Source organism: Suillus plorans, assembly GCF_016647745.1.
Source record: "Suillus plorans strain S12 chromosome Unknown HD556scaffold_26, whole genome shotgun sequence".
In the NCBI taxonomy this organism is placed as follows: Eukaryota; Fungi; Basidiomycota; class Agaricomycetes; order Boletales; family Suillaceae; genus Suillus; species Suillus plorans.
The window spans coordinates 131061-149849 of record NW_024537410.1 but is presented as its reverse complement, the minus strand read 5'-3'; the positions used below and the strand labels follow the sequence as shown (position 1 = coordinate 149849).

Genomic DNA, 18789 nt, shown 5'->3' with positions numbered 1-18789 from the left:
CCCCTATCTTCGACTAGGAGATGAAGTTCTGTTTGCTCACACTAACTGACGATCACTAATGTCCTCAGCCTCATTCGCCCGCTCCTTCATCCGCTATGACAGGCTACGTTCAGCATGCGCATGATTCCATCAGGAAAATGCCAGCTGACTACATAGTACTATTTAGTCAGGGTAGCCCGTGTCCACACCAACAAGTAATTTGTCCATAAGGTGCAGATGTAGTAATGAGGCAACAAGACACAAGGAACAAATATTTATGTCTACATCTGTTTAACCGCGAGTTCTAGTAGGTCTGGTTGAGTCAGGTCCATAATTTTTATCAAAGTAATCGCTCAATCGCTGCACAGGTGGTCGTTCCCTCGGGTTCCTTTCCCAACATTTTACAAACGCAGTCCATGCACCGGAGGGAACGAGAGGGTCGTAGTGTGCCTTGTTGGGTAATTTATTGTCCGCAATGGCTTTGGCTAATTCGGAGTCCGTTTTGAATTCCACATACGGGATCTTGCCGGAGAGAATCTAACCATCAAAATCAAAATCCAGCGCCAGGGATACAAATCTGCAAGCGCACCTGTAGGCCCGTCATCCCTGCTGCCCATACATCTGATGCTGTTGTTGGTATTGGTTTTGTCTCGTCATCTTCAGGTATCATCAACTCTGGCGCCATGTAGCGGCCCGTGCCAGCTACGGTCCATGTCTTTGTCGTGAACCCAGAAATCCCAAGGATTCGAGAATGTCCAAAGTCTGCTAACACCGCATTGCCTGCATCGTCGATGAGAATATTTGCCTGCCAAGATAATCACATCAGCTTCAGTTCCGCAAGATGAAGAGAATGGGTGCCAAACAGGTTTGAGGTCCCCGTGAACAACAGCCTCATCACGACCATGTAGATAAGCCAATCCAGAGAAAAATTGGCGAAACTGTTCAGTCATTCGTAAACGCGATAAAAATCAGCAAAGTGAAAAGTGTACCAAGTCCATCGGCACAGCATTTGAATTGTGTTCTAGGTACTGCATGATGGTTCCGTTCTTGTAGAATGGAGATATCAAACAGGGGACTCGATATCCTTGGATAGTCTCGTAACATATACCAATAAACAAGGCCAAGTGAGGATGAACGCATGTACTCCACACTTTCATTTCTCGCGAGAGCCTCTGGAAATATCTGACTGAATAACAAATTTTCACTTGTGAGATGGGAGATTTTACCCGTATTGTTTTTTCTGCATCTTCACTTCTTTTAAATAACGTCGATCTCATGGCCTTCACGGCTACCTGCAGCGTGTATGTGTAAGATATATCATGAATTGAAAACCATCACCCAATCGTACAATGTCTTCTCGATCTCCTACTGTGTAGGTGCCCTTCCATACCTCTCCGGTTTGTCCATTGGCGATGTGCTCCGTCTTGGTAATCCTTCCTGTAAGGTCATTCACAGCGATGTTTGCGAAATTGAAGGACATTTTGGGAGTGCAGTGGAGGGGACACGATAGGGTGGACTACAGTCTACAGCAACCCGCACGACGTATATATAGGTTTGTACTTTTTGTTGTACTTAGTGGGCACAGCCGCCAGAGTGAGAACAACGCACAGCAGGAAGCCGTAAACACTGGAGATAGGCCCTCAGCGGCGCTGATACGATGCTACCTTGTTTGATCGAATGGACCAATCATATATTCGAACCAGCTGTTTGAAACGATTATGCCAAAACGAAAAATAACACCATGAAAACTTTGAATGATCCTTTGTATCCTATGACACAGGTTGCCTATGATCAGTGCGCTTTGTATATGGCTATCAATGATTACCATTGTCCTCGGTCGACATTATTAGCAATAGTCAACACTAAGGCTCAAGGGACCTTTCACATACAAAGGTTTCCGAGAGTTCGGGCGGCGATAACCATCGATAATCGATGATGGACCCACATGAGCAAACTTTGGGTTAACATATCATGCAATGAACAATGGGGGGATATGAGCAAAAGGAGTTTCGGACCTTTTTGGGTAGGACTTGTTCACAGGCTGTTGTATGCTTCTAGTAACGCATCGATTATCTCTACTTCGGCGGCTCCGTCTCTCACAAAGTTCTTTTCAATACCTCCAATTCCGCTCGCTTAGAATGTCGTCCCAAACGCCACTCGATTTCAGCTCAGGTCCCATGGTCTGGATTGACTGCGAAATGACCGGACTCGATCCTAGAAGGGATAAGATCTTGGAAATCGCAGTGAGTGCTTCAAACAGGTGATTTAGCAGTGATCCAAATTTATCCTCACGTCCAGGTACTGATCACAAATGGTAACCTGGAGCTTGTCGATGAACAAGGCATCCAGTTCGTTATCAGGACTGACGAGGCAGTTTTGAACTCGTGAGCCTTCTATAGTGACACAACAAACCTCGAATACTGAGAACGGTCAGTATGGACGAGTGGTGCAGAATTCAACATGGAAAGGCTCGTCCTCAATGCATTACTAAGTGCTTACTTGACAGTTAACGAAATAATCATTCAGTCTGGTCTAACGCAAGCCTGCATGACCTCGCCTCACACAAGAGAACATGTTTCAAAAGCTGTTTTGGAGTACATCAAGAAATGGGTGCCGCAAAGACGGACTGCGGTTCTAGCTGGAAACTCGATTCATGCAGACCGGTCATTCTTGGTGGAGGAAATGCCTGAAGTTATCGACTGGCTTCATTACCGGTAAGCAGTCTATCCTCCTCACGCATGCAAAACTTGATTGGACATCGTATTAGGATTGTTGGTGAGTCAAGTATCTATGTGATCATGAAGACAGCGGCCAATGCATGTTTCCGAAGATGTGTCATCAATAAAAGTGAAATCTAACAAAAAAACGGCAAATGTCAGCTTATTTATGTCCTGCAGGAATTATGTCGTAGATGGTACCCGGAAAATCAAGTTCCGAAGGACCCATTGGCCGGAAAACATAGGTAAGTGCTGGAGATTTGGCATTGCCCATTGTGAAGCAGCAGCTGAACAATGTACAAGAGCTTCTGATGACATCATGGATTCGATTCAAGGTCCGTGGCGACAATTATCGATGGGCTTGGGTAATCTCATTATCGTAGAATTATCATGGTACCGCCAAAATATCTTCGTTCAAACTGTGTCTAGGAAGACACGTTGACGAGTAAATGTGCGTACATGTTATCGAGTCAAAGAGAATCCTTGTTTGTGACACTCACATCCCTTGGCAAAGGTAGATCTTTCATAATGCACAACTCTATAATCCCTGCACCGTATTGGCGTTAGGTTAGTCTAATCATGCGACCACAAATGGGGTGCATGCATGCAAGGCGTATAACTTAGGCGGGATCCCATAACTATGGAAAAAGTAATTCAGCATCTTTACCCATGTTGCTTTCTGCGCAAGTTTAAGGCACGAGAACCGATATAGACAATGTTACTGCACCTAACGGGATAATTTACGAAGTTAACATGGGTCGTACGAATCAGGTCTAATAGGTTCTAGGCTTCTAACTAAGGCAGCACGCCCGGAATGAACAACGTCCGCACTACTTCGATACCACGTGGTTCCAGTCGCTTTTGACAGCTCCCGTCTGGATACCCACCAGCTCTGTCCAAAGCGGCCTCGAGACAGGACCCATACCGTCTTCACCCGTTGGTATCATGATATCACCTCCGTTGTATCCAATTCTCTCGACAGGAGTGATAATAGCCGCCGTGCCGGTACCGAATAACTCAACAAGTCGACCCTCTTTCGAGGATTGGATAATCTCGCCCATGTTGATGGGACGCTCCGAGACCTTGATGGCGTCAGGAAGACCTCGGAGGCACTTAACACCAGAAACGTGGTTACGCGCAAGCACTAACACAGAATCGCGAGTGACACCCGGGAGAATCATTCCGTCGAGAGGAGGCGTGATAAGCTCGGTCACTGCGATGATGATGTATTCAATACGATGGAAACACCGCCAAGGTAAATGCTTACCACCACCGCTGTCCTTGATAACAACAAACAAGTTCATCATACCCGCTTCCGTGAGCCAGTGCTCGGGACCATGTAACCACAAGTTCTGTGTGTAGCCCCAATTCGCTGCACATTTTTGTGCGATGATACAGGGGCCGTAGTTCGCGGCAAGCTTATATGCACCGATGCCTGTAGGCAAATGACATTATTGAGCGGTGGAGCGATTCGCGATGCAAACCTCCGGGCGCTGCACGAGTATACTCCGTAGTGCCATATAATGGCACAGGCTTGAACCCTTGAGGGTAGTATGGTCCTACAGGGCAGGCGATCACAAACAGTAGTGCCTCTTTTGGGGGAGCAATAGCTAACGTGCTATTCGTGGCAACTGTACCGCCATTGTCCTCAGTATTTGTGTCCTCAGGAAGGATTATGATACTCACTCAACGTGGGTCTGATGTAAAGACTGTGCCCGGGCTCCTTAGGTATCCATCTGCGGTCAACGGCGATTAATGCCTTGATACATTCAATAAGCGAGTCGCTGCTGAATGTCTGTTGCGAGAAGTGAATTACGCTCTTTTTAGAAGGCACACAATAAGGCGTACGGGAAGCAATAGCCGCTGTGCGCTGGTGTTCATGCGTTTCATGTTCATTTCAGGCCGGAATAAGGTCACGGTATCATCTGCGTGCCTGTAGGCTTTCATGCCCTCAAATAAAGATTGGGCATAATGAAGCATAGTAGTGCCAGGGCACAGATTGATAGTGCTGACTAGGACACACACAAAAGATCATATTAGTAAAAAATATTGAGAAAGCCAAGGATCTTACAAGGTACAATGCTGGGTGCCCCCCAGCCAGTAGCGTCAGTCCAGGGGATTCTCAGCATATGATCTGACTAGGATCACGATGAAATACAACACACAAACAACACGACAAGATGACTCACGAATGTCTCTCCGAAGATAAGGCCCTCAGAGGGAGGCAGCTCCTTCGGGCTCGTTGTTTTCGTGACAGTGAGTCGGGAGGGCTTCGTGAACAGTTGTAATGAAAAAAAAAAAATCACTGTTCATACCTCAATATCAACAGGTTTTCCCCTCACGGAGTCCCGGGTGATACCCTGGGACATGTGCCGGTTCCCAATGACACCAGCATGAACTGATGAGCAAGTCACAGTCCGAGTCTGCGTAAGCCTAACAAAATGGAGTAGCGTCAAGCGTGGACACAGAGGAGAAAATGACATGTCTAAGCCTGAGGATTATGTATCATGAGTAGAAAGATATGCTAAGAATGAGAGTACTTTATATGGACCATAGCAAAGTCAAACCCAAGTAGTTCTCGACCCAATCACGAGGTGTCACGAGTTTGGGGAAAGCCTGGGCGATCGCAGTACCATCATGCTTGGAGAAACACGTGAAGGCATGACAAACTGCGCACAGCATGACGGGGAAGTCTGAAACGCTTACCATAATAAAGAGAGCATAATGGGGTAATTACATCCCCTACGACTTAGTTACTAGTAGGGATCAATCTATGATGGCCCAGCTCACAATTTGGATATGATCATCTGTCCCAAATAATAACGGAAGCGTGAAACCAATGGGGTCCATCACGAACAGGTCGTAGATAGTACCGAGCCTTCCGTAATGTGGGCTGTTAATAACCAGATAATCCCGCAAGCTCACCGCATAATGTGCCATTTTCTCGGTTTGATGACGGGATAATGTTTCGTATGACGTGGAAGTAGTAGGAATGATACTGGCGGTACAGCTTTGAGGGAAGAAGGAGCAGGCAGGAGAAGAACCATGACACTGGGTGTTGACAACCAAGCTGCAATTCACGCAACGGCAGCCTTTCACTCACAGCCGGGTCATTATCCGATAGATCATTTCCACAGGGACCTCGGAAGACTGCTCCTAGACCGAGACGATAGGAAATACAGAATCAGATGGACTCCGGGGCATTAGGGCATACCAGGAAACGAAGTAGCGGATGTAGAGGCGAAGAAAGCAGCGGCAGAAAAAGTGTCATCGAACAGGCGAGCCCTAACTGCATCATTCCTAACGAGCGAAAGAGGTATCAGAACCTACCGCAAAGCAAAACGGCACTGAGGTAGCGTCACTAACAGTTCAAGCTTCAAGGTTCAATGTTGCAACTTTCAACATTGATGCTTTGAAGCCTGTGACATCATGCGCAAGTCCCTGTGCTATACGATGGTCCACTCCTTCGATCAATCAGCTTCGCCCAAGGCTGAAGTTTGCGAACAAAACCATTACCAAGAAAACACAGCTCACCCATATTCCAACTTCGCACAGGACACGTCGCTCTCAACAAATATCTCCATCCGAGTCCATCGCCGCATCTCGAAAGAGCCGTCAGCCAGATGTCAAATGATAATGCAACGCGCAGTGCACCATTTCCAATTAGTACTGTAATTGCCTCGCATTCACACGCCAACGAGACTAAACTTTTCGAGGTCGGACCGCGCCATTGAATGCAATCATATCCATATCAAGTACCTGCTGAACCAACGAATGAGCACAATGCTCAAGCTTTCAGTGTATTACCTGCACAAAAAGACTAGAACGAATGTTTTAAGATGCGACGCCCCGAAGGAGACTGAAGAGGATAGGATGCGTCGTTTGGTGCTAGCTGCAAGCACCAATACCTTGTCCAACGTGCCCGTCTCAAGCTGCCAATAACTTACTAGCCACCGTTGCTCTCCGCCGGACTTTTCCGCGGTTCCTTGCTATAGATTATGTAAACAAATATGATACAACAGCATCATAGGGCTAGGCCCTAATGTTACAGACCGGATTTAAAAAAAAACGTTTCTCCGCTGGGGCCATGAGGGGCTTCTTCTTCACCGCCGCTTCTTCTTCATCCTTCAATACAAATCAAAGCTGCACGAGACAGCGCCGAAACTTTAACCAAACTGCCACTTCACCCACAAAGATCATTTCGATCTTAAGTGGCGCTCAGCACTCACACGACTGTCTGTATCAATAATGCCGGCTCTTAAAACATGCGCTTGTGTCGAGTTTCGCAATACAGTCGGAACAGTGCGCGAAAATGATGAAGCAAGATTACTTAACTGAAAGTCCCACATCATGAAACGGTTACGAGGTTGTTCTTGACGTGGAGTGCTGCTGTGCGAGGCTCGAGGTGGTCTTCCAAAATGCTGACTTGCCTGAACTTTGCCTGAACTTCGAAGATAACGAGTGGATGTCACAATCCATAGCGCGTTGGACTCTATACGCCTGAGCACAAGAGGATGGACAGGTACATGACTATATGCTCCAGCTTAAAGCGCCTAAATTAAAGCTCCTCGGTGCGATCCTGAGTGCCTCTAGCTGCCCGAACGCCAGCATTGCTGACTCGGACGTTGGGCTGCCTGAAAAAATCTGTCGAGAAACTGATTTATCGCGTGTGGTCTGGAGATTTCTCGCATCTTTGGAAAAAAACAATTCATTAGTTTGTATTGGAATTGTCAACACACCGATCTAATCGAGCTCCTCGAGACGAACGACAGAAGCCAAAATTGACGTGTCATGTAAAATAAGAATATTCTGATTTGTGTTTCAAGTTAGCATTCGCGGCGGAGATGGTCAAGTTCCTTCGAATGCCGTTCCTTGACTGTGTCGCTATGTATATTTCAGTCGTTTTAACAAGGGAGTCATCAGACTCGATGATGCACCGTGACATCATAACTCTGAACCTTGCATGGCTCCAGTGAAATCGCTGGTGCTCATCGCACTGCGACCTCAATTGCAGAATTGTTGCTTGCTTTATGATCTATGACCGCTTCAATTCGATTGGACAGCTACATCCAAGTGAACACCTGCAGTAAGCCATAGTGCCTGCGACAGTCGATGAGACCCAGCCGGCATGCAAGATATATTGGAGTGCCTGTTTTAAATCCTTCTTCTTAGGAGACTTGGTGAACTAACAAACTCAGTAGGCTGCTGTTTCGGTCTTGAATAGAAGTGAGTACCCTTTGGGAACATACCCTGAGGCCACGGCTTCCTGCCAAGAAAGAGCTGTTATAGTAGATGACTGACTCGGAAAGAGGCGGTCCAAGATTAGTCGGTAGGGCATCGGAAGCCATCGACGCTGAACGCGGTCACCCATCGCCGCATCCCTCTTCTGCTGAGCTACAGAGAGACAATGCATGAGTCTGTAGAATAACTGGAGATCCGAGGACACAAACCATGGCCCATAAGGTGGCCCGAGCGCCTTCGCAGCCATCCTCAAATTGAGTGCTGCAGCTGGATCAATCACGTCAGTATACGTCATCTCGAACAAACACGGACTAGTGCAGCAACAAACGTTCGACCTGACACCAGTTTGGATGACGATTTGAATTCATCACTAAATACGGTCGAGGAGAAAAAAAAACATCAAGGAATAATATCTGGGTAGCAGCAGATGACCTGATACGAGACAATATATGTATACCAGCGAGCATGAAACTAATGATGAGTAAGGACCGACTCGAAGGCGTACGTCGCAAGCGCCGCACGCAGGTGAGCATAGAGGATATAGCAAGATGACGAAAGAGATAGTCCACAGTTTCCATTATGCCCAAACCTGTAGTAATTCGTCAAATCCTCATCGCCCAGAAAAAATGATGAAACGTACCCTGAGAGTGCTATCCCAACTACCAGTGCAAAGGGCCATCCCATCCACACTTACACCCAAACAGCTGACTCTGTTTTCATGTCCAGTCAGAACACCCACGCGCTCGCCTCGTAGAGTGTCCCACACATTGCATGTCCAATCGTCATAGCCACCGAAGAGAATGCGGCCAGAGATCGAGAATGCGACGGAAGTGATACCACAAAGAATGTTGTCGTGCGTAAAGCTGTTCAATTCACGATCCGCACGTATATCGAAAAGCCGGCATGAAGCATCGTCCGATCCTGTGGCAAATGCATCGCCATTTGGGAAGAATCTAAACAACAATGAGTGCCCTGCGTTACTACATAGAAACCATCAACCTACTGGACAGCGTTGATATCTGACTCATGACCTGTGAACGTCTGGGTTGCACGACCACTGCGGATGTCCCACAGCTTGGCGGTCGCATCACAAGCACCAGAGACGAAAACATTCTGATTCGGACCGAGAGATAAGCTAACGTGGTATGAGCGAGCGATAGAGTGATTGCACAGCAAGAGCCATACCTCATGACATCCCCAGTGTGATCACTGAACTCAACCACTCTCACACCAGCTTCAATATCCCAAAGCATACAAGTCATATCACCGGAGCTAGTGACGATTTGCCTGTCGTTGATGAAACGACAGCAACTGAGATAACCAGAATGAGCGCTCAATTCGCGCCCACCTCTGACGCCATTGGCTTCTCTGCTGTTAAGGTTATAGATAGAACAGATATTATCAAGACCACCACATGCTACAAAGTTCCCTGATGGTGAATAAGCACAGGTCATGACCCAACTTGAGCGAAGAGGGATGGCATGAACTTTGTTGGTCGTGTAGGCGTCCCATACAATAAGCTTTCCATCCTGTGATGCGGAGACGAGATGTCGACGATCAGCGGCCCAATGCATAGCATAGATTTTTGCGAGATGACCCTTGAGTGAACGCCGAGGTCGCATGACGATTCGAGGCAGAGTGTCAACCTCGGCAGCCATAGCCCGTACTGTAGAGCATGTCACCGACCGGTCCAAAAAGGATGAATTAGCAAGAACGACAAAATAACATACAGCTTGTGTCAGCTGAGGCCTCCCTACTCGCCCGAATTTTCTCCTTCAAAACTTCCGCCTCACGACGTGCGGCAGCGATCCGCTCTTGTATGTCGCCTCCTGGTTGAGACATTGTATGTGGAGAGGAGGGGTGGGGTTTGGGTGAAAGGACAAAACCGTGGGAGGCAAAGTGTTCAAGTGATATGTAAGTTTGTCTCTATTTGCACCGATTCAGCTTCGCTTCAATGAAAAAAACTTATGTATGTGCTTCTGAACTGTGTTCTATTTGACATAAGAAGAGGATTCAATTTAACGTATGGTGCTGTGTGCATCTTCTGGAGCACTATGTTGCATACGGAATAGTTTCGTGCAGAACCGTGCTACAGCTGAAACACGTTGAACCCGTGGGACTTGGTCTATGTTCGAACAGGGTAAATTGATTTAATGGTTCAATTGATGGATGATATTCTTGCTTAGGACGGTCCAGCCAGTACGACTCTCGGACTCTCACAGGACATGGTTCTCACAAAATCAGCATCGAGTTTGCACACGCTCCCAGAGGAGATATTGTGTTACTTGTTCTCCTTCCTTCGCGCCCCATCGATCTTGAGCTGTACATCAGTATGTCTTATCGATTCACATCAAAGATAGATTCACTGATCGTACTTGATACCACAGACGTGTCGCTACCTTCGCAAAGTCCTTGATGACTCCTCTGCACTGCAGTATGCGATTGAACTCGAAGCACAAAAGATGGTCGAGGTTGCTGCGCCAGACGCAATGACATCCCCCGCCGAACGCTTGGAGATACTAAGAAACCGAATGTGTTCCTGGCGAGCGTTTAAACCTACCATCGTAGATCAATTTCTACAGCCAGGTGGCGAGGTATCCATGTCGTTCGGACATCTATCTACCTGGGATGATTATTCCCAGATCGCGCAAATTCGTGCGCTGGATTCAGGCTCTTCAGAGTCCCAGTCATATAGGCGTTGGAATGCAGCCAGTTACCCAATGCCAAAAGATACTCCTTTCCGAGTCCACAGCGTCTGCATGGATCCGTCACAAGATTTGTTTGCGTTTGTGGTCCTGGAGCCGAACCACATGGCAGAAATTTCTTGCCGGATTTACTTAGAGACCCTTAGCACAAGCGAGCCGCATCCTTTGGCAGCCAGTGAGATCCTGACCTCCTTCAAGCCACATATCTCAGCAAACTGCCACATTGACGAGACAAATATAAAGCTCAAAATCTGGGGAGACCGTATTGTGCTCTTCAACTTCTGCGATGAATATTCTCACTGTCCTGCGAGAATCCAGATCTGGAACTGGCAAGAGAAACAGGACTTCAAGGTACGATCAGTACGCGTTTATTTGAACGATTGCACTTACCATCTGATTATAGTGTATCTATCGGGAACAGGAACCATACGACAAGATGGATGACTGCTGTATCGTGAACCGAGATCACTTGATCGTATCATCTAGAATGAGCGGCCGCCTACCATGCAGACTGAGCATCTTCTCATTTTCTGACCTTGGGAAACCCCCAGTCCGCATAGCAGAGTGTGTCCTACCCTTTCAACCAGAAGCAACATTCCTACGGCATTCTTCATTCGTAACTATCAGCCCGGACATCCGTCGTTCTATGGCTTCTCAGGACATACGCTTCTATCCGGACGCTGAAAATCAGCTCATCGCTCTCAATGTTGACGGTCCACCCAGCCTTGTCTTTATAATCGATACAGATAAACTCCTCACTGCCTGCCAAAGCGGCATACATACTGAGGGTCAGAGCCGCGTTTTGCCCTGGAAGGAATGGGGTCCAAACTGTTCGCGATGCATTGTAGACCCCGTGCCTAACAACCTTTTCGTCCTGCGATTAGACGTCGCCGGTGGTAGAGCAGTCCATGTTACCCCAAATGATGATGACTGCACATCTTATAGCCTGCGGACGTACGACTTCAACAAGTATCGCATTTCGCGTGCTGCAGCTTCTAAAGACTTTCGTGGCAGCATTATTACAGAACCATCGACAGTCAAACACCGACAACTCAATGAAGACATTGTAACAAGCCTTCCTTACATGGTGGTTGTGGACGAGGATAGCATCGAGACGGCCACGAACATGATAGATGTCACTTTCGATGACGAAAACATTTTGATCATCAAGGTTTGTAAATCTTATCTGTTCGAGTGTGCGAGGCTGAGATACCACAGAGCTCCGAGCGGGATGAAAACGAATTTGTGATCGACGTTGCCAAGTCCTCCTCTATGGCTGCACGAGGAAAATAGGATGTACATGAAATTGTAGAATTTATGTCGTTAAAAAGATTGCGACTACGTCGAACTGATATTAGATGTCATGTTATTGAGGTTTACTCCTGTCCAGCATATTCTGCACAATAAATTCTGAGTTGTTCAGAGTCCCATAGAGTTGTGACCGGACCAGTGGCCTTAAACAACAATGGTGGTGGGTACCGGTAATTGTCTGAGCTACATCCCACAGCAAGTCTCACGCAAGACAAGGCGGTGACATCCCACGCGGGTGCGGCTATATATATGTTTGGAACCGGGTGCAAGCAGCTGGTATTTAGTACTCATTTCAGCTCACTCTTCCACAAGCAACATGCCTCCAGCTCCCTCAACTGCCGTGCGTCGCAACCTCTGATATCAAGCATCTAATTGTATTGATAGCATTACAGATGACTGTAAAGCGCATTCATAGGGAAGTCGCAGATGCCAAGAAGGAGGACCTAGGCTCCATCACCCTCGCACCCTCCACCGACAACCTCTTTCGCTGGACAGGTACCATACCTGGACCCCAAGGGAGTCCGTATGAAGGCGGCGTATACAATATTAATATTCAGCTGGCGAACGACTATCCGTGAGCACCCTCCATACCCAAACCGGCGTGTTCAAGCTTCACGAATCATTTTGTGATAGTTTCTCAGCGCCAAAGGTCACCTTTGTAACCCGGATATATCACATGAATATATCGGACAAGGGCAACATATGCATTGATATTCTCAAACAGAACTGGTCACCTGCGTTGTCGCTCTTCAAGGTCATGCTCTCACTCTCATCCCTCCTTACCGACCCAAATCCGCGTAAGTACTATTTTCAATCTCGATCCTTTCATTGTACCTTCTGTACTTGTCTTGGACTCACATACTTCACCCTGTATGTCTATCTCGGCTGACCGATGTTCTTTGTTCTTAGAAGATCCTCTCGGTAAGCTCCCTTATCAAAGGCTCGTGTCCTATTTTTCTGAACCACGATCGTTTTGTGTGCACACAGTTCCCTCGATCGCAACCGAATATCTCCGGAATCGCGTGCAGCACGACCGCACAGCCCGGAGGTGGACAGAGCTGTATGCCCGATCACCTGCATCTGTGCCTGCACCGTCACCCATTGCATCCACATCTACGTCCTCTACCCGTGTCCCTACACCCACATCTACATCTACATCCACGCCCACGATCTCAACTTCTACAACTCAGGCTTCTGGATCGCGTAAGGGGAAATCCCGTACCTCAACCAATCAACCTGCGCATGGCTCTGGCTCGTCGAATGTTCTCGCCGAGACGATTGACATCTCTGACTCCGATGACGAGTCATCGCAACCACCGCCCACACGCAAACGTCCACGCGGCACTCCCAATGAGGTAGACATCGATCTTGTGGAAGCAGAGCAACGTGCAGCCAGACGCCGGCGCACAGGCGGCGGTGGTAGTCTGGTTCCGAGTGTTTCTAGAGGCTCTAGAGGAAGTGGAAGTATTGTGGGAGCTGATGAAGTCATTGTCATTGATGATTAGTCCAATAGGAGGGCTCATCATAAAATTGGAAAACTGCCTCGCAAATAACAACTATCAAGCACCTTCGGACGTTTACTACAATAAGAGATGTCTGTAAGTAAGGTTGTGTACAATTCTCACAACAAAGAGTCAGACTCGGTAGAGTAGTAGGCACCGCCAGGGCATTGCAATGTTGACAATGACGATTTCAAGTCGGTGGTACAATTGGCAAGGGAGACCGTTGTTACAGTAAAACCCACCAGGGGTGGAAGTATGTGTTGTAATTGTGGACGTGGGGGAGGGTCCAATGTTACATGAGGCGAAGCGGAAAGAAGTAACAATAATATTGAAGATAGGAGCCTGGCACGGTGGAGCTACAGCTCACCAGGTTCAAGACTCGGAATAAACTCAGCTGTACTTCAAGTTTGGATACTTTTTCTTGTTGGCACACCATAGACGTCAGTGACTTGCGCTGCAGAACTTGAGCTGCAACGTCGACGTCAGCGGCTTTTTTGGCACATTTGTATTCGTCCCTGTTGTGGACGGCACCTTAAAGGCCTACCGTGACGATGAGCAAGGGTCATTTGAATGGCGTATGATCTCGTACTTCAATAGTGGTACGTGCAAATGTAGATGTTTCACCCTGCAATGTTAACAGCAATAGCAACAGGGGAGCCAACGTATCTCGAATAACCTGTACCTAACCTCATCCGCGCGACCAATTCCCTCGCGACGCCCCACATCCTCCTTTTGCAACACCGCCAGCTTCATTTCCCCACCACATCCTTCATTTCTCGGAAAGCCACATCCCCCGTCTGGAAATGCATCATCCACAGTTTCCCACAAGCCTTCATGCCTCCCCGACGAACGCATTGCGATAATCAACCAAAACACCCCTCCCTTCTTTAACGCTTTCTCCACGCAATTTTTGATCCACTTGGCATGCTCAGGGTGATACACCACGTCTGCACCAAGGATAACATCGTAGAGTTCGAGTGGAGGTGGTTTGGACCAGTCCAGTGACTCGATTTGAACGGAGACATTATTGGTCTTCACATTCTGCAGTAAGTTATCGAGGACCGCAGAGTGATAGTCTGTTGCCATGATTGTGGCATCGACTCCCATGCGATCGAGAAGTCGTGCGGTAGTGATGCTGAGAAGTCCCGTGCCTGCACCTAGTTCAAGAACGCGCAAGGGAGTAACCCCTTGTGGGATGCTCATATACTGAGCAGGATTCGTACAGATGCGTTCAGCGAAAATGATGGCGCTTGCCCAACTTTGCAGACCAACGGAAGTATGATCCGTGGCTGTGAGTGGAGCATCATTCAGCTCGATCATGATGGGCTCGCCTCCAGCACCAAAAGGAAATATAAATTGTCGCGTGAGAGCATCTTCTTGCTGCTCATCATCACTGGAAAAACGTGCAAGAAGCTTGCTTGCTTCCTCTATAACGACTAGACGTATGTGGTCTTCTTCTGGAGCGATATCGAGTACATGCGTCCATATATCGGATCGCTTTATGAGGCCTGTAAGCCATTTGATAGAAAATTTTCGTTCAAGCTCGTTGGAACGCAGGACATCAAGGTCCAAGTCTTCAGCGTCGCTTTCCAAATCTCCTTCCATTTCCGCCTCGTCATCTTCAGAGGCATAACCGGAATCCGGGGCGCCATCGCTATGATTCAAGCGTCCCGTCCGCTTTGGGCGAGGTACGTGTACCGTATCAGATATGTCCTGCTTCAGTGCAGGTACAACATTTATTGGCAGCGTCCTCTTCGGAGGAAGTACTGCGGCGAAGTAAAGATCCTTCAAGTCTTGCAGGGCATCTTGTATAGAGGCGGTGGTGTGGGTGGAAAGTATAGAGAGTGGTGGAAGAAAGGAAGTTGGAGCGCGGGAGTAGGTCATGATTTGTTCGTCTGGATAGGGTATATGTATAGTATACGTTGGATAGGATGTCGATTATAACGAAATCACCCGATTAACAAAACCTTGATAGACAGTCTAGTAGGGATATTGGTGCACCGAGTCTATGTGCACAATGAGATCTATATCCGAGTCGTTCTATGATCCCAGAGAAGATGGTTCCGATGGCGTAAAACTTCTATGTGTCTATGAAAAAACGATGTTAGTCTCTAAAAACAACGCAGGCTCTTTATAAGCTAGAGCCTGCGCTGCTATTGAACGAGGAGCATTGGGAACAGCATGGTGAGAGACATCGAGTAGAAAGAAAGAGAGCAACTTCTGCAACACGTTGTTTGGGCAAGTTTTGATGATCATGGGAGATCAGATAAGATCTTACTAAGACAACAATTGGGTTGTTGCATTCGAGTCGTCGACCTTACAACAAGCCACATATATATATTCAGATGGATGTTCGTTCCAGGGAACTCACCGTGAATTATAAAATTGTCCCACCGCCATCTACGGTAGCTCCCTCGTCCCTCTCGCAGGAGACAACTCATAGGTTCCCTATCATACCTCTGCCTGACTTGGAGTCCCAGGATGACACTGACTCGGAGCTGAAGAAATATTACACATCTCTGCAAACGTCGATTGCAGAAGCTCGCACAAAACTCGGAGAAGAGTTGACTGCTTGGAGGGATGCGGTAGGAAATGCAGAGCTTGGAAAAGAAAAGTCTGTAAAGACTGAAGTCAACGATGAAGGAGAGGAAGAGGAGAACACAGAGGAATGACATTAGACAGGGATTGTACATGTGGTCCTCCGTGGGTATATTCAATTCTCGTCTGCAGCGATTTATCTTTTCCCAAATGCTTACTCAAACTGCAGATTCCAGTCTTGAACATAGCAGTACAGCGCGCTCAATAAGATGAGTTTTGAACATGATCGTCACAGATCACGCCTTCCCCTTCTGCCTCAATAATTCCTCTTCCTCGGTTCTGCATCTCCCTTGGCTTCTTTGGAGGGCTCATTCCCATGAGAAGTGGCTGGTCCAAGAGGATTGATGTTAAAGTCTGCGAGGAGGAATGTTGATTCTTCGCTACGCGAGTGCTTGATGGCAGCAGCGAGTCTATTGCCTATGCTCGCAGCTCCGTTCGTCTCTGTTTATCCGTTGTAAATTTCGGAGCAGTGGCTGAAGACTAAGATCATACTTGAAATCGATATCCTGGTGTGCGTGTTCTCGTCCCTCATCACACTTCTTCGTCGGGTTTCTTGTCTGATTGTTTCGATGTTCTGATGAACTACGTCAAACGGAGAAGGGAGGGTTCAGACAGACGCCATCATGACATCAAGGACTTTTTTAACGTTTAGCCGGCCAGTCGACGAGTCCCGTCTGCAGACAAATAATATCGATCAAGACCGAAAAGTCATGCTGGCACTCGCCAATGAGGCCTGAGGTCTGGCGCCGGCCTGGTTATGCGAGGAAATTGCTGGAATATTACAAGTGACTTGAGTGTGTCATTGGAGTGTTCAACCAACTGTTGATGGAAAATTGTCTTGATCGTACTCGAAAGTCTGGCAAAGTAATCCACCGATGGCATGTTAGATTACATGAAAATCAGTGAGCACAGCAGTTCCGCGGCCATTAATGTTATTATCCAGTTAGATACATACACTGCTAACGGACGGTATTATGAAGAGATGTTTGTATGAACCACCGGCCTGCTTTCAACTCCTAGAGAAAGCGGGAGAAAAAAGCAAAAGCACTAAGATGTGCAAGCGTTCGTGTCCGCCCTGCTTTGGCGCAGACCAGCGTGATCGATAAGCCTGGTCTGCAATTTGACTTGAGTGCGTTTGAAGAAAAGACGACAAAATTTTACAACTTGAAGCGACACGCATCACGTGACGTTGTCACTTCTCGCTTGGGTAAGCTGCAGGACCCTACTAGTACTTAGTAGGCCAGACTTGCCATAGCTAGACTCTCATTGCAATATTGCGCAATCTGCACGTAAGGACTTTGATACTTTGCTTCCTGTGCCGAAGGCAGAACGGGTGTGTGCTAGTTTATCTAAACGTGCGTCTCAATGTGTTCAACCGAAATCACAATAGCCCGTAGAGTTGACTCAGCGCCCCATCCCATGAGCTGATATCGGCAGCATATACAGTACACGCTGCGCAATACAAGTAATTGCGTCACTTCAACCTCTGATTCCTCCACTCAAGGAAGCGGCAGGCATGTTGCACGCCACTAGGAGACTCGCTCTCCTGCTCCGTCATCCTAGCTCTTTGTAGGGGGAGTGCAAATGACGCGACGAACGCTGCAGCGACATCCCCCTCATCCCAGAACATGCGGAGATACTGCCAAAGCGTTTCATGCTCCGGAAATGCGCGTACGAGCGTGAGAGCATGTCCGAACACGAGAAGTAGACTGCCTGGCAGAAATGGGCTTTCCGCGTCTTCAGTGAGACGTGCGAGAGTTCTAAGGTGATGGACAGCACTGTAGTCGGAGATGTGAGACTCAATCCACTGCATGACGCTGCTGATTTCTTTCTGAAAGATTTCAGTGAACACGTCTGAGGTGGTAGAATGCACTCCAGGTACGAGGGTAGATAGAATGCATATAGTGCGATGGATCCAGCCAAAATAGTTACGGGGATAGAGCTCGCAAGCTCTACTGACAAGATGAATTTCCGCAGAAAGGTCATTCGGGGGAAGGTAGAAATTTGGTGAATCAAGAATCATGTCAGTAATCAACCCTTGAGGAAAGCTTGGGACTGGGTATATGCGTCTGAGGAGCCATCGCCTGTGATACCACAGCTCGCCCTGTTTGCAACAGTGCCTGCTCGAAAGTAGGGCGGCTGTGAACTTGAGTTCCTCCCCCACATTGATAAGGTTCTGCGCAACAAGTTGCTTTCTAGCATTAAGCGCAGTTTGGTGAGCCGGATTCATCAAAATGAGGACAGCAGAAGAATCGATCAAGTCCTGAATCGCCGAAGACATGGTGTGGTTGGATGGATCCTCGAGTGTATGAAATCCGGAGGCCTTACGGGCAGCAGAGAAGACAGGCACGGCGAAGAGGTATGACCGACGAAGTTCTTTCTCAGGTACACCGAGATTATTCTCCGTGAATAGAAAAGGAGAACGAGATCGTTCTTCAACGTCTGGAATCCAGATGGAGGCATCACCAGGGAGGACTTCGATAGTTGCGCTATCACCGCAGGGCACGACGGAGCACATGAGCTGTAACGTTAACAAGGCAATTATAACATAGCTCACGGAGGTTTGAGTAACAAGGAAGTAAGTGACCTGAAGCAAGTCGAGACTGATGCATCTGTCATTGTTTGATTAACGATTTAGGCGTGGACGAAGGTAACGTTGTATAAACACGCCATGCTTGGGTAAGCTGCGGCCAGACTCGCCATCATGACTCTCCTTGCAATCTGCACGTAAGGGAC

General features: G+C 47.7%; 9 protein-coding genes across 9 annotated transcripts; 4 read left to right on the top strand and 5 right to left on the bottom strand.

The window, feature by feature from the left end:
* Positions 1-49: 49 nt before the first annotated feature.
* On the bottom strand, positions 50-1684 carry HD556DRAFT_427677 (kinase-like domain-containing protein). Its single transcript, XM_041310573.1, has 7 exons — positions 1588-1684; positions 1328-1538; positions 1206-1271; positions 969-1151; positions 843-917; positions 569-784; positions 50-516 (listed from the first exon to the last, which is right to left on the bottom strand). The coding sequence occupies exons 2-7, from the start codon at positions 1457-1459 to the stop codon at positions 271-273; spliced, it is 918 nt and encodes a 305-aa protein (XP_041160537.1). The 5' UTR covers positions 1460-1538; positions 1588-1684; the 3' UTR covers positions 50-270.
* A 433-nt stretch (positions 1685-2117) lies between these two features.
* HD556DRAFT_1236767 (ribonuclease H-like domain-containing protein) lies at positions 2118-3138 on the top strand (the record flags this gene model as incomplete). The annotated part of the gene is made up of 8 exons (XM_041297850.1): positions 2118-2222; positions 2278-2363; positions 2414-2451; positions 2486-2693; positions 2747-2771; positions 2877-2941; positions 3000-3031; positions 3080-3138. The coding sequence occupies 8 exons, from the start codon at positions 2118-2120 to the stop codon at positions 3136-3138; spliced, it is 618 nt and encodes a 205-aa protein (XP_041160536.1).
* A 194-nt stretch (positions 3139-3332) lies between these two features.
* On the bottom strand, positions 3333-5305 carry HD556DRAFT_427645 (aminotransferase). The gene is made up of 9 exons (XM_041310572.1): positions 5237-5305; positions 5012-5187; positions 4886-4966; positions 4768-4834; positions 4545-4708; positions 4383-4491; positions 4181-4327; positions 3964-4131; positions 3333-3909 (listed from the first exon to the last, which is right to left on the bottom strand). Exons 2-9 carry the CDS (start codon positions 5177-5179, stop codon positions 3527-3529), a joined length of 1287 nt encoding a protein of 428 aa, XP_041160535.1. The 5' UTR covers positions 5180-5187; positions 5237-5305; the 3' UTR covers positions 3333-3526.
* A 2977-nt stretch (positions 5306-8282) lies between these two features.
* On the bottom strand, positions 8283-9848 carry HD556DRAFT_1369724 (WD40-repeat-containing domain protein). Its single transcript, XM_041302902.1, has 5 exons — positions 9668-9848; positions 9123-9603; positions 8941-9072; positions 8578-8890; positions 8283-8526 (listed from the first exon to the last, which is right to left on the bottom strand). Exons 1-5 carry the CDS (start codon positions 9777-9779, stop codon positions 8515-8517), a joined length of 1050 nt encoding a protein of 349 aa, XP_041160534.1. The 5' UTR covers positions 9780-9848; the 3' UTR covers positions 8283-8514.
* A 214-nt stretch (positions 9849-10062) lies between these two features.
* Positions 10063-12117, top strand: HD556DRAFT_1369723 (uncharacterized protein). The gene is made up of 4 exons (XM_041302901.1): positions 10063-10267; positions 10325-10993; positions 11046-11813; positions 11861-12117. The coding sequence occupies exons 1-4, from the start codon at positions 10163-10165 to the stop codon at positions 11933-11935; spliced, it is 1617 nt and encodes a 538-aa protein (XP_041160533.1). The 5' UTR covers positions 10063-10162; the 3' UTR covers positions 11936-12117.
* Positions 12118-12345: 228 nt separating this feature from the next.
* On the top strand, positions 12346-13458 carry HD556DRAFT_1236714 (ubiquitin-conjugating enzyme/RWD-like protein; the record flags this gene model as incomplete). Its single annotated transcript, XM_041297845.1, has 3 exons — positions 12346-12527; positions 12587-12783; positions 12941-13458. 3 exons carry the CDS (start codon positions 12346-12348, stop codon positions 13456-13458), a joined length of 897 nt encoding a protein of 298 aa, XP_041160532.1.
* Positions 13459-13972: 514 nt separating this feature from the next.
* Positions 13973-15499, bottom strand: HD556DRAFT_1369717 (S-adenosyl-L-methionine-dependent methyltransferase). The gene has a single exon (XM_041302900.1). It carries the CDS (start codon positions 15337-15339, stop codon positions 14089-14091), a length of 1251 nt encoding a protein of 416 aa, XP_041160531.1. The 5' UTR covers positions 15340-15499; the 3' UTR covers positions 13973-14088.
* Positions 15500-15800: 301 nt separating this feature from the next.
* HD556DRAFT_1308076 (uncharacterized protein) lies at positions 15801-16127 on the top strand (the record flags this gene model as incomplete). The annotated part of the gene is made up of 1 exon (XM_041300087.1): positions 15801-16127. One exon carries the CDS (start codon positions 15801-15803, stop codon positions 16125-16127), a length of 327 nt encoding a protein of 108 aa, XP_041160530.1.
* Positions 16128-17224: 1097 nt separating this feature from the next.
* Positions 17225-18709, bottom strand: HD556DRAFT_1369704 (uncharacterized protein). The gene has a single exon (XM_041302899.1). The coding sequence runs from the start codon at positions 18569-18571 to the stop codon at positions 17528-17530; it is 1044 nt and encodes a 347-aa protein (XP_041160529.1). The 5' UTR covers positions 18572-18709; the 3' UTR covers positions 17225-17527.
* Between the last annotated feature and the right edge of the window lie 80 nt (positions 18710-18789).

Excerpts from the sequence above, each read along its gene's own strand:
- HD556DRAFT_1369724 (XM_041302902.1), bottom strand. The coding sequence starts at position 9,779 with ATGTCTCAACCAGGAGGCGACATACAAGAGCGGATCGCTGCCGCACGT. Across the intron at positions 9,604-9,667 it reads GGCCTCAGCTGACACAAGCT|TACGGGCTATGGCTGCCGAG; the intron begins GTATGTTATTTT and ends CATGCTCTACAG. Across the intron at positions 8,891-8,940 it reads TCAGATATCAACGCTGTCCA|ATTCTTCCCAAATGGCGATG; the intron begins GTAGGTTGATGG and ends ATTGTTGTTTAG.
- HD556DRAFT_1369723 (XM_041302901.1), top strand. The coding sequence starts at position 10,163 with ATGGTTCTCACAAAATCAGCATCGAGTTTGCACACGCTCCCAGAGGAG. Across the intron at positions 10,268-10,324 it reads CGATCTTGAGCTGTACATCA|ACGTGTCGCTACCTTCGCAA; the intron begins GTATGTCTTATC and ends TTGATACCACAG. Across the intron at positions 11,814-11,860 it reads AAAACATTTTGATCATCAAG|AGCTCCGAGCGGGATGAAAA; the intron begins GTTTGTAAATCT and ends GAGATACCACAG.
- HD556DRAFT_427645 (XM_041310572.1), bottom strand. The coding sequence starts at position 5,179 with ATGTCATTTTCTCCTCTGTGTCCACGCTTGACGCTACTCCATTTTGTT. Across the intron at positions 4,132-4,180 it reads TACTCGTGCAGCGCCCGGAG|GCATCGGTGCATATAAGCTT; the intron begins GTTTGCATCGCG and ends ATTTGCCTACAG. Across the intron at positions 3,910-3,963 it reads TATCAAGGACAGCGGTGGTG|TGACCGAGCTTATCACGCCT; the intron begins GTAAGCATTTAC and ends TCATCATCGCAG.
- HD556DRAFT_1369717 (XM_041302900.1), bottom strand. The coding sequence starts at position 15,339 with ATGACCTACTCCCGCGCTCCAACTTCCTTTCTTCCACCACTCTCTATA.
- HD556DRAFT_1369704 (XM_041302899.1), bottom strand. The coding sequence starts at position 18,571 with ATGTGCTCCGTCGTGCCCTGCGGTGATAGCGCAACTATCGAAGTCCTC.
- HD556DRAFT_427677 (XM_041310573.1), bottom strand. The coding sequence starts at position 1,459 with ATGTCCTTCAATTTCGCAAACATCGCTGTGAATGACCTTACAGGAAGG. Across the intron at positions 1,152-1,205 it reads ATGCAGAAAAAACAATACGG|AGGCTCTCGCGAGAAATGAA; the intron begins GTAAAATCTCCC and ends AGATATTTCCAG. Across the intron at positions 517-568 it reads CAGGGATGACGGGCCTACAG|ATTCTCTCCGGCAAGATCCC; the intron begins GTGCGCTTGCAG and ends TTTGATGGTTAG.